This window comes from Alosa sapidissima, chromosome 9 (assembly GCF_018492685.1).
Source record: "Alosa sapidissima isolate fAloSap1 chromosome 9, fAloSap1.pri, whole genome shotgun sequence".
Lineage (NCBI taxonomy): Eukaryota > Metazoa > Chordata > Actinopteri > Clupeiformes > Clupeidae > Alosa > Alosa sapidissima.
This window is the reverse complement of record NC_055965.1, coordinates 37,567,107-37,582,780: the sequence shown is the minus strand read 5'-3', so window position 1 is coordinate 37,582,780 and position 15,674 is coordinate 37,567,107. Positions and strand designations below refer to the sequence as shown.

At 41.1% G+C, this 15,674-nt stretch overlaps 1 protein-coding gene across 2 annotated transcripts in view; it reads right to left on the bottom strand.

Moving 5' to 3' along the window:
• Positions 1 to 15,674, bottom strand: part of LOC121718800 (NACHT, LRR and PYD domains-containing protein 12-like) — a 58,662-nt gene that overhangs the window by 1,460 nt on the left and 41,528 nt on the right. For both annotated transcript variants that reach the window (XM_042104016.1, XM_042104017.1), the window contains 3 exons: positions 12,182 to 12,355; positions 1,107 to 1,280; positions 353 to 526 (listed from right to left, as the gene is read on the bottom strand). In XM_042104016.1, coding sequence (XP_041959950.1) covers positions 353 to 526; positions 1,107 to 1,280; positions 12,182 to 12,355 — 522 coding nt within the window. The remainder of the gene's footprint in view (positions 1 to 352; positions 527 to 1,106; positions 1,281 to 12,181; positions 12,356 to 15,674) is intronic.

The following is a 15,674-nucleotide window of genomic DNA, read 5'->3' as shown; positions in this document are numbered from 1 at the left end:
TGATTTTCACATTTACAGTAGGACTTTATCTCTGACCACTTGCAAGCCATGGCCTTTTTAATTTTGATGTAAAAATCCAATTTATATTTTTTAAACCCTGGCGGCTAAAGGGTTAAGGAACACTCACCTCAAGATCTCCAGTTTGCAGTGTGGTTATTTAAGAAACACCTACCTCAAGATCTCCAGTTTGCAGTGTGGTTCTTTAAGAAACCCCTACCTCAAGATCTCCAGTTTGCAGTGTGGTTCTTTGAGGACCACCTACCTCTAGATCTCCAGTTTGCAGTGCGGTTCTTTGAGGAACACCTACCTCTAGATCTCCAGTTTGCAGTGCGGTTCTTTGAGGAACACCTACCTCAAGATCTCCAGTTGGCAGTGCGGTTCTTTGAGGAACTTGGCGAGCTCCTTCACCCCGGCCTCTCCTGGGTCGTTGGAGCTCAGGTTGAGCACTTGCAGGTGGGAGGGGTTTGATCGGAGGGCTGTGGCCAGCGCCACAAACCCTGCCTCTTCAATCCCACAATTCTTCATCCTGTGACAGGAAACAAGCAGCGAGCAGCACAAATGAGAGGAGGGGTTCAAGATATTTAAAGGTGCAGTCAGTGATTGTGCATGACGTCTTGTTTGTTTATGTTTATGATAGGTTAAGAGTTGGGTTGGATTTAGTGATTGAGTATGATTGGTTAGATTGGTTAGTGATTAAGTATGATTGGTTAGATTGGTTAGTGATTGAGTATGATTGGTTAGTGATTGAGTATGATTGGTTAGACTGGTTAGTGATTGAGTATGATTGGTTAGATTGATTAGTGATTGAGTATGATTGGTTAGACTGGTTAGTGATTGAGTATGATTGGTTGGATTGGTTAGTGATTGAGTATGATTGGTTAGATGTTGACTATCTGATCAGTGGTTAGATGGGATTGGATCAACTGGAGGAAGTTCAATGGGATTGGATGGGGTTACTATGAATAGAGTTCAATGGGATTGGATGGGATTGGTATGAATAGAGTTCAATAGAGTTCAATGGGATTGGATGGGGTTGGTATGAATAGAGTTCAATAGAGTTCAATGGGATTGGATGGGGTTAGTAGAATAAAGTTCATGCTTCTGACCAGAGTGTCTCCAGTTTGCAGCGAGGTTCCTTGATGAGGGAGGCGAGGCTCGCGGCTCCTGCATCTCCAGGGCTGTTGTGGCTCAGGCCGAGCTCTCTGATGGCAGATGGGTGGGAGAGCAGCGAGGCAGCGAGAGCAGAGCACGCTTCGGCCTCAATCCCACAGTAGGACAGTCTGACCACACACACACACACACACACACACACACACACACACACACACGCACGTGGAGTGGAGCAAAAGTATAGGCCCCTGTTAGTGAACTAACTATGCTGAGTTTGCAGAGTGGGTTCTGTTTGACATCTAACCTCATTACACAAGGATTAAAGTTCTCCGTCGTAGGATGGATTTCCGTCAATTTGATTTTAGAAATGTCATATTTGAGATCGATGCAGATCCGATGAGAAAAAAAATAGGGGGGGGGGGGGGACTATCACCTTTGCTTTTCCTTTTTTAAGGCAACTACAGATATTAGGTCAGATGAATTAATGTGTGTGATGGTAAATGTTTAAAGACCTAATATGTTCTTGAGAACTTTCTGTGTCTCAATCAGTGACTGCTCAAGAAGATAGCCTACGTCAGCCATGAGTTTCACTTTGTTTATGTTGTAGCTACACACTTGTCTCGGGCGTTTGCTTAAAAAAAAAAGAACACGTATGGAGGACTATAACGGTCTAAAAGTTTTATATAAATTTTAAAAAATAAAACTTTTTTGGATATGATATTGTGAGCTCTATGTGCGAATTCGGAGAAGAAGCGTAGGTTGTGTTCTTTCCGTGCATCAATGTAATAATAATAATAATAATAATAATAATAAGCTTTATTTGTATAGCACCTTTCATACACAGAATGCAGCTCAAAGTGCTTTACATTTGAAGCATGTAACACAATAATAGTCAGTCAGTCATTATCAATCACTTTTCTTTGCTGTTTATGATCTACTCAGCAACATATCAAAAATATAGAAAATGACATGTCATAAGACTGGCAGCCTTAACCCTCTTACCCCCCACAAGCACGCCATATGGCAACTGTGGCAAGGAAAAACTCCCATATTCCAGGAAGAAACCTTGAGCAGAACCTGACTTAATAGGGGGAGCCCATCTGCTTCTGGCTGGCTGCGCCCTCCAATAGTAGCAGATGTAGAATAATCTGAAAATGTAGTCTACAGGATAAGATGAGTTAACTAAAAGCTTTCCTGTACAGGTATGTTTTCAGATCTTTTTTAAAAATATTTACTGAACTCGCCTGCTTGATGTACAGAGGCAGGGTGTTCCATAGTTTGGGGGCATAATGGATAAACGCAGCTTCTCCACTTTGTTTGTGGAGCACTTTGTGTACGATTAAAAGATTAGAATTGGATGATCTAAGTTTCCTTTGTGGTTGATAAGATATTAAAAGCTCAGAGATATATGAAGGTGCTATGCCATTCAGAGCTTTGTAAGTAATTAACATAACCTTAAAATCAATTCTATAGGAAATAGGGAGCCAGTGCAGTTCAGCCAACACAGGGGTGATGTGTTCTCTCTTCTTAGTCTTAGTTAAAAGTAGACAATTTCTTACTATCGCGAACTCTTGTCAGGGGAGGTCATTCATTTTGGGTGTCACCTATGACTTGAACAGATAGCCTTCTATGCCACCCGATGTAGGCTACTATTATTGTTAGTTTTTTAATCAATGCAACTAACATTATGTGTAAAGCGACGCAATATAAACCGTAGCATATGCAAATTATTATCCCGTCTGTTATGACATGTACAACAATGTTTTTCACAATTTGCGACGGAAGGTTTTGACTGAGCGTGTTAGCATAAAACAAATAATAATATCACTGTCATCATTGCGGACTGTTGAATAAGGGGGTCAGTCTGTTTGTGACGCACAGACAGCCTTGTAGCCTATTTTGCTTAGGCCTCACTTTTAACGACAGTAGGTTGTGAGTGTATGTTGACAAAAAATAACCATACAATTAAAATAGTCAACTTAAAACTTTGCTATAAATATTATTAATTTATATAATAGCGTCATGATTTGAGTGCGTCTATTTGGCAAGGCCACTAGCTGTCGTGGATGCGTTGTTGCTAATGGAAGGCAGGTGTCAAAAGTTAAAAAAATAAATGGAGATGGGCAGCTGTTGGAAACGGGGGAGAACTAACAAGCCATGGTGTAAAGAAATTAAAGTGCCAGGGTTTTTACTTTTGCGTGGTTCGCTGCAAGAAAATTGTTTATGGATGCAATAGGAAAACGTTTTACCACGCCACCAATCAGAAGACCGCCATAAGGTTAACGTTCGTGCACTTCAGGACATCTTCCCTACCTGGTGCAACTAGCCACCACGACAGAGATAGGCTACGTTTATCTATGGCTGACCGTTTTTACGTTTAGAAAGTAGGCTACGCATGTTCTTTCATAGCGCAACACGACCTGTCCCTCACCATATCGCAACCTCTTGTCAACCTTATACAATCTGTTGCTGAAGACAAAAGCACCGTCTCCAGATTGTCGTTATCAAATGCGCAGACCTCCTGCATGAGCACACACAGTATTGCTGCTCATTGGAAAACTGAGTTGTCTGTAAAACTCAAAATTACCATGTTTTCATTAAATGCGGATGAGGCAACAAATGGAAATATGAACAATATCTAGAATGTTCTGATTCGTTACTTTGATGAGGAAATGGGAAGTCTTGCAAACTAGATTTTATATATTTTACTTGGTGTTGAATTGCATATTAACAAGAAAAAAATCTCCCCTTTAAATCTCCCCTTAATGGTCAGGGATGGTACTAAAATATATTTTTGTTCATCAGGAAAACTCAATCTCAATCAAGAACACTCTCAATTCGCCTTATTCACATGGTGGCCATTGGCGGCTAAAACGAGGCTACAGGGTACACAACCCATAGGATTGTTAGGTTCTATGCATTCACCTGTAGGTGGCATTAATTATATAGTAAGTGTACCCTGTAGCCTCGTTTTGGTTTAAACAATGGCCGCCTTGTGAATGAGGCGAATACTCCCTTTACTTTGCTGTTTGCATCTTTTTGTACATTAAAAACCAATAGGTCGCGACCGTAAAAGGGGTGCTATCTCTATAGATATGAACAACGTATGACTTATGGCCTGAAAAAAGTTCAGTCAAACGATTTTTTTTTTCACTTTAATCCCTGCATTACATTGCTCTTATAGAGCAGGCTCTGTTACAGAACTAACCTGATTACGTTTCTCTTATAGGGCAGGCTCTGTTACAGAACTAACCTGATTACGTTTCTCTTATAGAGCAGGCTCTGTTACAGAACTAACCTGATTACGTTTCTCTTATAGAGCAGGCTCTGTTACAGAACTAACCTGATTACGTTGCTCTTATAGAGAAGGTTCTAGATGAGAACTAACCTGATTACGTTGCTCTTATAGAGAAGGTTCTAGATGAGAACTAACCTGATTACGTTGCTCTTATAGAGAAGGTTCTAGATGAGAACTAACCTGATTACGTAGCTCTCTGCACTCCCGTTACGTTGGCTATGACAACTCTGATTCTGGCCTGTCTGCTGACCCACCACTGGCCCCATCACCTGCCTATGACAACTCTGCCCGGATTCTGGCCTGTCTGCTGACCCACCACTGGCCCCATCACAACTTTCTTTCCTGGACAATTCCGACGCCGGACTATTGCACTTTCTCTCACTAAATCATGATTATGCTTTATCATACCAGACACGTAATCATCACACCTTCTGTAACCTTCTCTCCACACCTGACTGTCATATGCATTTGTCATTATTTACAGACCTTACTGTCCGTATTGACCCTAGGCAGATGGGTCAGGCCCTTGAGTCGTGGATCTGCTCGAGGTTTCTTCCTATATGTATCTCCAATTCTAGGGAGTTTTTCCTCGCCCCTGTTACCCATGGGCCTTCCTTCCTTCCTTCTTTCTTTCTTCCTTTTCTTTTCTCCCTCTTTTCTTTTTCTCTGATTGCCTACATTCTGTAAAGCGCCATGATACATGTGTAATGTTTTGGTGCTATATAAGCACAATAAATTGAAATTGAAGGTTCTAGATGAGAACTAACCTGATTATGTTGCTCTTATAGAGAAGGTTCTGTTTGAGAACTAACCTGATTACATTGCTGTTATAGAGAAGGTTCTAGATGAGAACTAACCTGATTACATTTTGAGAACTAATGTAATTATGTTGAGTTTATGGAGCGGGTTCTGGATGAGAAATAACCTGATTTTGGAGTCACGTGGAGCAACCAAGAAAGATGGTAGCATAGTTTCGTCGGTCCCTAAACCCACCAACTTAATTACAATATCCGTACAAATTTACTCCTTACTCTAAGCAAAGTTGTTACCACAATTGAACATTATATATAGCGCTTCCAATATTGCAAAAAAAGCTCCAGATATCGTCATCTACATCGAAATATTTCCAAGGAAAATCGTCGACCCGCATGGCTACAAGACAGACCTCGCCGACACCTGAACACTCCAAAATGGACAACGTGTTATCCGAAATGGGTAAAATTGCCACCACACTTCAAACGGTCGCCAAAGCTGTATCATCGATTAAAGAAACAGTCACGGATTTAAAGAATTCTGTGAGCTCACTTCAGGTGAGATGGGTTGAAGCAGAGGACCGTATATCACCGGTTGAGGATACTACATCAAGGCTAACTGAAGACAGCCAGAGAGCAGATGAACGTTTGGAGGCATTGTATAACCGAATTGAGGAACTGGAAAATATGAATCGTCGCAAGAATGTGAGACTGATCGATCTAATGGAGGAATTATATAAACTTTATTACAGGCTCAAAGCCCACAGAAGACAATACTGTACACAGATCAATAAAACATCACACATTCATATATACACATTCTATACAGCAACAACAGAAGAATAGAGCTAATGAAGGCACAGATACCAGTGTTCCCATATTTTTGACATGTACCTCACAGAGCTACGACTTGGATCTACTATCTGAACAATAAGCTCATTCATGGATCGGTCCAGCCTGTTCATAAACTTGAAAGTGAGATTTCTCACCAAAGCCATGAAAGTAGTTAAACCCAGCCTACAGAACAGCTGGCTTGCCCTGGTACTTCTTGGTTTCTTCAAGAGAATCCTGAGACAGTCATTATAGGCTACTTTTAGCTTAAGCAGGCTCTCCTTCTTATATCTAACCCAGAATTAGAAACAGATGGACTTGTCAACTGCGTTCAACAGCTGATATCCGAGGGGCTGGGAATCGAGTTGGATGGAGAGTTCGAGATTGAAGGGACTTATCGTGTGGGCAAGCGCAAAGCTAAAAGAGCATCGAGGGCTACCGGCAATGACGCCGAGGATAAACCACCAAGAACCGTCTTGATCAAGTTCCTGTGCACATCCGCGAGGGAGAAGGTTTTACAGGCAGCCAAAGAGAAAGGGTCTATCGAATGGAGGGAGTGCAGAGTGTCTTTCTTCTGAGAATTCACTGCGTCAAGGAAGATGCTGCGTAAACTCGACGTGAGGTTTACACTTGCGTTTCCAGCATCCCTCCGTTTCACATGGAACGGGAAGGAGCAAAGTTTCACTTCCAGCAAGGAGGCTGAGAAGTTCATTCGAGAGCGCTGTGGTGGGTCAACTGAATAATGATGTGAGCACTCATTTTACGGTAGCTTGGATGGGGAGCTGGTGATGTGGGTGTTTGTGGGTGGGGCTACTAGCTAATTGTGCTGCTGTTCAGGAATAGCCCTTGGGGCTACCCGGCACGCCACGGACCGGAATCAGGGTTTGTGGAGAGAAGACCGCGGGTCTTTATTCATTCTTTTTTGTTAGTTTATTTTCTTGTGTTTGCTGAGGGGGGTACTGACAATGTTATACGTTGTTGTTTACTTTTTCATGGGGGGTTACTGAAATGTTTGGTTTTGTTTCAAAGGTCCAACTATTTTTTCAGAATTTAAATGAATGTCCTATACTACGCCATTACCCACTAGGGGGCAGCCTCTTGACATGTATCTCCATTATGATTTATGTTAACAGGTAATCATATTAGATGTGTAATGTGGAATATTAACGGCTGCGGAAGTCTGTTCAAAAGGAGAAAGGTGTTATCTTATCTAAAACAAAAACAGGCAGATATAGCCTTTATACAAGAAAGTCATGAATGGGTGGGACATGTTTTCCACTCTTCTTTCTCTAGCAAACAGAATGGAGTAGTCATTCTAATTAATAAGCACCTTAACTTTAATATAATATCAGAAACTAAGGACAAAGAGGGGAGAATGATATTATATGTATTGAAGCACTTATTAATGGTGTAAAAGTAATTCTGTGCAGTGTATATGCACCAAATACTGCAGATGCTTTATCCATAATTTAAATACAATTTTGGGGAGTAAAAGTGGGCAAATAATCCTAGCCGGGGACTTTAACCTCTCGAGACTTTCTGCTTTCTCGGCCTCGTCTCGGACTCGTTCCTTCAAAGACTCGGTCTTGACTCGGTCTCGGACCACAGTGGGAGGAGAAGGACTCGTAATTTCAGACCGAGTCCTTCGAGACCAACGCATTTTTTATGTTCATATAAAAAAACAGACAACACATAACAACAATAATAATAAAATGCAATGTTGACCGGCATTATTTGAAAATGACATCCCATGGTGCAATGCAAAGATACTGCCGTCAGAGCCGTTTATTTATCTCTATGGCTCTGCTGCCGGTGAGTGTCTGTAGGTCAGCATAGTCCATATTAAGACGTTAAGACTGCTCCTCTAAACAATTCCCAATCTAGCTTAGTCTGTAGGCCTAACTGTTAATTATTAACTGGGGTGATATTAAATTATGAATATTAAAACTGACATTTTTTTATGGTCTTTGTCTCGACTCGGTCTCGACTCCTAAAGGACTCGGTCTCGACTCGGACTTGCTTCCTCAAAGACTCGGTCTTGACTCGGACTCGGCATAGGCGGTCTCGTCCCCATCACTACCCTTCATATGTTGGTGGAGGATTTAGGTCTAAATGACATATGGAGATTAGTTAAAAAGGGAATCTCGCATTCCCACAAATCCCATTCAAGGACTTTTTCTTACTGTCACAAGATATTATTAATAAGGTCATAAACTGTAAAATCGGACCAATTGCATTGTCAGATCATGCTACGGTTGAACTGGGGTATCATTCTAAACCCAGATATAGGTAGAAAAGGAAGATGGAGATTAAATACTTCATTATTACAAGACGAAACATTTAGCACAATGCTGGCCGAGGATCTGATCTCCTTTTTTGACTTAAATATAGAGAGATTATCCTCAGTTTGGGACGCGTCTAAGGCCTATATCCGAGGAAAACTAATTGCACGTGCATCTAAAATGAAAAAGGAACGAAGAGAAATTCTCAGTGACCTAGAAATGAAAATATGTACTCTGGAGAAGAACCTAGGCAGGCAGTATTCAGACGAGCTATACCAGGACATTTGTAAATATAAGTACCAGTTACATGACTTGTATAATAGAAAAGCTGAACATGCATTGTTCAGGTTACGGACAAGATTTTATGAAGGAGGCGAAAAAACAGGCAAACTTTTGTCTAGGCAGCTAAAACAACAGAATTCTGCTAACATAATTCCAGCAATTAAGAAAGGGGATAACATGGTCTCAACCACAAAAGAAATAAATAGCGTCTTCCAAACATTCTATGAACAGCTATACACAGCCCCTTGTAATGCAGATGAAGAAAAATTAAACCAGTTTTTTGCAAACATGGATCTCCCCACATTAGACGCATCACAAAAAAAAAATCATTAGACCAACCCATTACTGAGGAAGAAGTGAGAAATGCAATATCTTCAATGAAACCTGGGAAATCCCCAGGTTCAGATGGACTCCCTATTGAATACTACAAGAAATGTGTAGATATGCTGGCTCCAATACTGACTGATGTTCTTGCTGAAGCATTTCAAGTCAATTGTCTGCCTGACTCATTTATGACACTATATAACACTATTACCTAAGAAAGATCGGGACACAACTGAGCCTGCAAACTTTAGACCAGTTAGTCTTTTAAACGTGGACTGCAAAATATTAGCAAAAGTCTTAGCATCACGTTTGGAGAAGGTCTTACCTAAGATAATCCATAAAGATCAGGTAGGCTTTATAAAGGGAAGATCATCAGCTGACAATACAAGGAGATTAATGCATCTTATGTGGCTAAAGTACTCTGAAAGTACGCCAGGGGTGGCACTATCACTGGACGCGCAGACGGCGTTCGACTCAGTTCAGTGGAATTTTTTTGTTTAAAACTATGACAAATTTTGGCCCCAGCTGTGGCGCAACTGGCTGGGGCACCTGCACCGTACGCCGGCAACCCGAGTTCAATTCCTGCCCCGTGGTCCTTTCCGGATCCCACCCCTGATCTCTCTCCCATTCGCTTCCTGTCACTCTCCACTGTCCTATCATTAAAAAGGCATAAAAAAGCTCAAAATAAATATAAAAAAAAAAACTATGACAAATTTTGGCTTAGGCAAGGTCTTCAGAGCATGGGTTAGTTTGCTGTATCAGAACCCGAGAGCAGCAGTAATGACCAATGGTATGATGTCTCTATTTTTCGCAGTATCTAGGGGCACCCGCCAAGGTTGTCCACTGTCCCCATTGCTTTTTACCATGGTACTGGAACCTTTGGCTATTAAGATTAGGAAGGACCCAAATATCCTAGGGTTGAAAGGGGTAGACGAAGAGACAGAACAGACACTAATGCTATATGCCGATGACATTTTGTTATTAATGAGTGATCCATCCACTTCTCTACCACTACTGATGGAGGTAATAGAATCATACTCAATTGTTTCTGGCTACAAAATAAACTGGGGAAAATCAGAGGCAATGCCAATAACAAGGACATGTTATTCTCACATGGTAACTGGTTTTGGTTTCAAATGGGTTCCTACAGGTATGAAGTATCTTGGTGTGCGCTTGACTCAGAATTTAGAGGGGATTATGGCTCTAAACTATGATCCCTTGCTGACAAAGATACAACATAATGTGGAAAAATGGAAGAACCTCAAACTAACTCTGTGTGAAAGGTGAATGTAATCAAAATAGTTGTAGCTCCTCAGTTTAATTACATATCTATGATGTTGCCCTTGAACATTCCAGACATAATTTTCAGGAGAAATGACAACATTGTTAAGGACTTCCTGTGGTAAGGAAAAAGACCCTGCATTAAAATGAGTAAAATGTGAAATGTGTGCCTTGAGAGATAAAGGAGGACTTGGACTACCGGATGTGAAATGTGTGCCTTGAGAGATAAAGGAGGACTTGGACTACCGGATGTGAAATGTGTGCCTTGAAAGATAAAGGAGGACTTGGACTACCGGATGTGAAAATGTGTGCCTTGAGAGATAAAGGAGGACTTGAGACTACCGGATGTGAAATGTGTGCCTTGAGAGATAAAGGAGGACTTGGACTACCAGATGTGAAAATGTATGACCTTTCTTTTGAAATGGCGCAGCTTGCAAAACACTGGAGAAATACTGACTCAGACCTGGACTGGGTCAAATTCCATGCATCTCCATGCAAGCCCTTGGACATTCTTTCACAACGCCCTGGACCAATACAGGAGCCAAACCCAGTGATCGAACACTCGCGATATGTTTGGTGTAAAATCCATAAACTCCTCAAACTGTCACACTACAGACAATCCTATGCATCATTGTGGAATAACCCAGACATTCGCATTGAAAAGAAAATGGTGTTTTGGAAACAGTGGCTTCTTAAAGGCATAGCAACAGTGAAGGACCTATATGTGGATGGACAACTTATGTCACATTCTGACTTGGTGGGAAAATACAATATAGAAGGGAATGGGCACTTTTGGAAATACCTGCAAATCAGACATTGTGTTGGAGACAAATTTAATTTCAATGAGAACCCTGTGCTTACTTACATACAGCAACCACATATAGCCCATACTGCATCTGTGTGTTATAATTCAATCATTAATGTAACTGCAGATAATTGTTGCAGTTTGAAATTAATATGGCAGAGGGATTTAGGGGTTGACTTTGATGAAGGTGAATGGTTGAAGATTATGTCAAATGTGGGTAAAAACATCAGGGAAGCAAAAGGAAAATGTATCCACTATAAAGTGGTACATACTGTAGGTACTACTATACTCCTTTTAGACTTCATAGGATGGGTACTGTAGGTACTACTATACTCCTTTTAGACTTCATAGGATGGGTACTGTAGGTACTACTATACTCCTTTTAGACTTCATAGGATGGGTACTGTAGGTACTACTATACTCCTTTTAGACTTCATAAGATGGGTACTGTAGGTACTACTATACTCCTTTTAGACTTCATAAGATGGGTACTGTAGGTACTACTATACTCCTTTTAGACTTCATAGGATGGGTACTGTAGGTACTACTATACTCCTTTTAGACTTCATAGGATGGGTACTGTAGGTACTACTATACTCCTTTTAGACTTCATAGGATGGGTACTGTAGGTACTACTATACTCCTTTTAGACTTCATAGGATGGGTATTGCTGAAAATGGCTTATGTTGGAAGTGCAAGGAAAAAGATGGTACATATCTCCATATGCTATGGGAGTTGGGTGTTCACCCATTTTGGTGCAAAATCCTTGGAATATTAGAAGAATGGCTGGGTTTCTCATTGCCTGCTGATCCCAGACTTTGCTTACTTGGAGACAAGTCAGTGGTACCAAGCATATCAAAACAGGCATTCACTGTGGTAAAACTCTGCTGTATCACAACGTTAAGAATTATTCTACGTAATTGGAAGTGTGTTAAAACTTTGGAATTAAAAGACTGGGTCAATGCCGTAATTGAAGCAGCCTCTTATGAGAGCATGCTGGAAAGGCTGAATGATGAGAAACGAATGATCTGGGATGATTTCTGGGTACACAATCTGATGACAACCGTTATATTTCTATTTCCATTTATTATTACTGTTATTTTCTGTTGGAGATGTCAAGGTGGCGTATAGGGAAACTATGTACAATAGGACAATGTTATGTACTGTGTGGACCTTTTTTGTGAGTTTATAGAGCAGGTTCTGTTACAGAACTAACTTGATTATGTTGAGTTTACAGAGAGGATTCTCCAGGAATTCTGCAGTCTGTCTGATCCCACTGCTCCTTGGCTGGTCTCCTGTGAGGGTCAACTCCCTCAGGTGGGAGGGGTTGGAGGAGAGAGCAGAGACCAGCGTACACCAGCCTTCATCTCTGACTCCACAGAACATCAGTCTGTGGAAGGGGAGACAAACGTAACACAAGCCTAACTAACCTTTCAAATGGACAAAGGAATAACCACCAGTCTGTGGAAGGGGAGACAAATGTAACGCACCCTAGATTCATCTGAACACAGGCCTAAAGACAAACGTAACGCACCCTAGATTCATCTGAACACAGGCCTAAAGACAAACGTAACGCACCCTAGATTCATCTGAACACAAGCCTAAAGACAAACGTAACGCACCCTAGATTCATCTGAACACAGGCCTAAAGACAAACGTAACGCACCCTAGATTCATCTGAACACAGGCCTAACTAACCTTCCATATGGACAAAGGAATAACCACAGCAGATAGTGCAGGTCCTTCAGGGACAACTATCCTTTGTGTGTCTATATGACCAAAGGAATTAACTCACCCTAGTGTCTATATGATAGTTAGGGTCCTTCAGTTATAACTCACCCTAGTGTCTATATGATAGTTAGGGTCCTTCAGTTATAACTCACCCTAGTGTCTATATGATAGTTAGGGTCCTTCAGTTATAACTCACCCTAGTGTCTATATGATAGTTAGGGTCCTTCAGTTATAACTCACCCTAGTGTTTCTATGGAATAGTGTAGGTCCTTCAGTTATAACTCACCTTAGTTTTTCTATAGGATTAGTGTCTCTATAGGATAGTGTAGGTCCTTCAGTTATAACGCACCCTAGTGTCTCTATAGGATAACTCACCCTAGTGTCTCTATAGGATAGTTAGGGTCTTTCAGTTATAACTCACACTAGTGTTTCTATAGGATTGTGTTGGTCCTTCAGTTATAACTTACCCTAGTGTCTCTATAGGATTGTGTAGGTCCTTCAGTTATAACTCACCCTTGTGTCTCTATGGGATAGTGTAGGTCAGGGGTCTCCAACCTTTTTGGGAATGAGGGCTACCTGAAGACCCGAATTCATATGGAGGGCTACTCATTTGAAACAAACATACCGTCACCCCTTTTTTGGGAGGGTAGTCCTCCTAAATAATAGGCCTATGAGATTTGTACTTTTAAATTATCAATATTGTGTAGGCCTATGCAACACTACCAACATTTTTGTTCAGTTTGTTCATTTCAAAGTTTTTAACAAAAAAAAAACAATCGTTTTGTGCAATTAATAATTTGGGTTAAAATTTGTACCCAATTTATACCCACCCACCATTATGAATTCAGGGGTTGTTTAAGTTCTGATTTCAGTGGACAATTCAGTTTTAACATTTCAATAGTAATCGCCCACACCACCCTAACATATGAAAACTCCTTTTAAAGTTATTGCACACCTGAAATCTCTCCATGATCTGACAAAAAAGGTAATGCACAGTCCTGCTCAGTCATGCATGCCACAACATTTTCAGTGCTATTATACGGCAGTAGCCTACGGAGGAGAAAAGGCCTGTGAGCTAAAGCAATTGTTTTTCAGTTCTTGAACAATCATGCAAGAACCGTATTTGACGAACATGGAATGGCCACAGAACTTTTGCAAAGATATGCTTCCATTGGCTACACCAGACGAGCTAGTTTTCCCCCTTTACTGTCTATGCGTGCGAGCAGCGTGTATGCGCTCCGCTTCCGTTGTTGTTTAAAGATTGAATGGGAAACGGATTTGGAGCCAAAGGCTAAAATTTAACGCAGCTACAATTTGTAAGGTATCACCAATATCAATTTAATGTTACAGATGTATGGCTACATACATTCTTAAAATGGTTCTGGTCTAGACTTAAATATCGATTGAAAACTTCACAATAGAGCGTGTTTTTAGAGTGTGATCTGCAGGCGACCTGTTGGCTATTTTTAGAAGGTGCGCTGGGGGCGCCTCATAGCCGTCCCGCAGGCACCGTGTTGGAGACCACTGGTGTAGGTCCTTCAGTTATAACTCACCCTAGTGTCTCTATAGGATAGTGTAGGTCCTTCAGTTATAACTCACCCTAGTGTCTCTATAGGATAGTGTAGGTCCTTCAGTTATAACTCACCCTAGTGTCTCTATAGGATAGTGTAGGTCCTTCAGTTATAACTCACCCTAGTGTCTATATGATAGTTAGGGTCCTTCAGTTATAACTCACCCTAGTGTCTCTATAGGATAGTGTAGGTCCTTCAGTTATAACTCACCCTAGTGTCTCTATAGGATAGTGTAGGTCCTTCAGTTATAACTCACCCTAGTGTCTCTGTAGGTCCTTCAGTTATAACTCACCCTAGTGTCTCTATAGGATAGTTGGATAGAGACTCGAAACCACGATCCGCCCCCCATAATTCGACCACGAGCTTTCCAACGACACCACTCACGAGTTTCTACGACGTACGGTTCCAGAGTTACGATTTGTTTAAAAATACCGAAGTTTATTACGCATATTTCCCGACGTCGTACAACGTCGTGGGTGGTCCCATTGGAAAGGGCATGGTCGATTTAGTAGGGGTAAAACTTGGTTTGAGGTTAGGGTTAGGGTTAGGTGTGAGACAATGTACAACGATCCTCCCCAAACTTGGATTTACTCCAAGCGAGGTTGAAAGGAGGAGTCGAGGGAAATGCACGGGCCGGCGCTTGTTAAGCATTGTCACAAGACCTGTGGTTATTTCTGGTGTGGAAAGCTTTTATGGGCTTAGAATTCCTCTTAATCCTATCTATATATCAGATTTTTAAGGTGGTGACTTAACGGATCAAAATGGTGAGTTTCTAGAATAATTAGGTCTAGAGTTGGATTTTAAGTTTTATTATTGGATTAAGGTGTATGGTTAAAACAAGAGACTAAGACGGTTATTATTTACTCAGTTATTCAAGTCAGGAGAGAAACACAAGTGCTACAGAGAGGAACTCTTCGCGGCACCCAAGGCGTCCACGGCTTTATGTGTTCTCAGACCCGATACTGAGCAAAGATTGAAGACAGCGTAAAATTAAGGTACCCAGTTAAGGTTAGCGAGATGTTGAGTTTTAGAAGTCCGGCCGTGTATGGGTTAAACTCAGAATTAAGATTAGGTATAATGTTGCAGTGACAGGTTAAGGTTAGTAGTTGGGTAAGATTCAGGGATACCATATATATGTGTTTTTGGTTAAGATTAGGCATAATGTTGTAGTGATAGGTTAAGGTTAGTAGTTGGGTAAGATTCAGGGATACAATACCTCTGTGTTCCGAGTGAGTCTGTAGGTTTGTCGTAAATTTAAGTTTTAAATACCTTGGTGTCCACATTACTGAAGACTTAACATGGACTGTTAACACTCAATATGTTCTGAAGAAGTCCAGACAACGACTCTACTTCCTTCGTCAGCTAAGGAAATTCAAAGTTTCTACATCCATCATGAAGGCCTTTTAC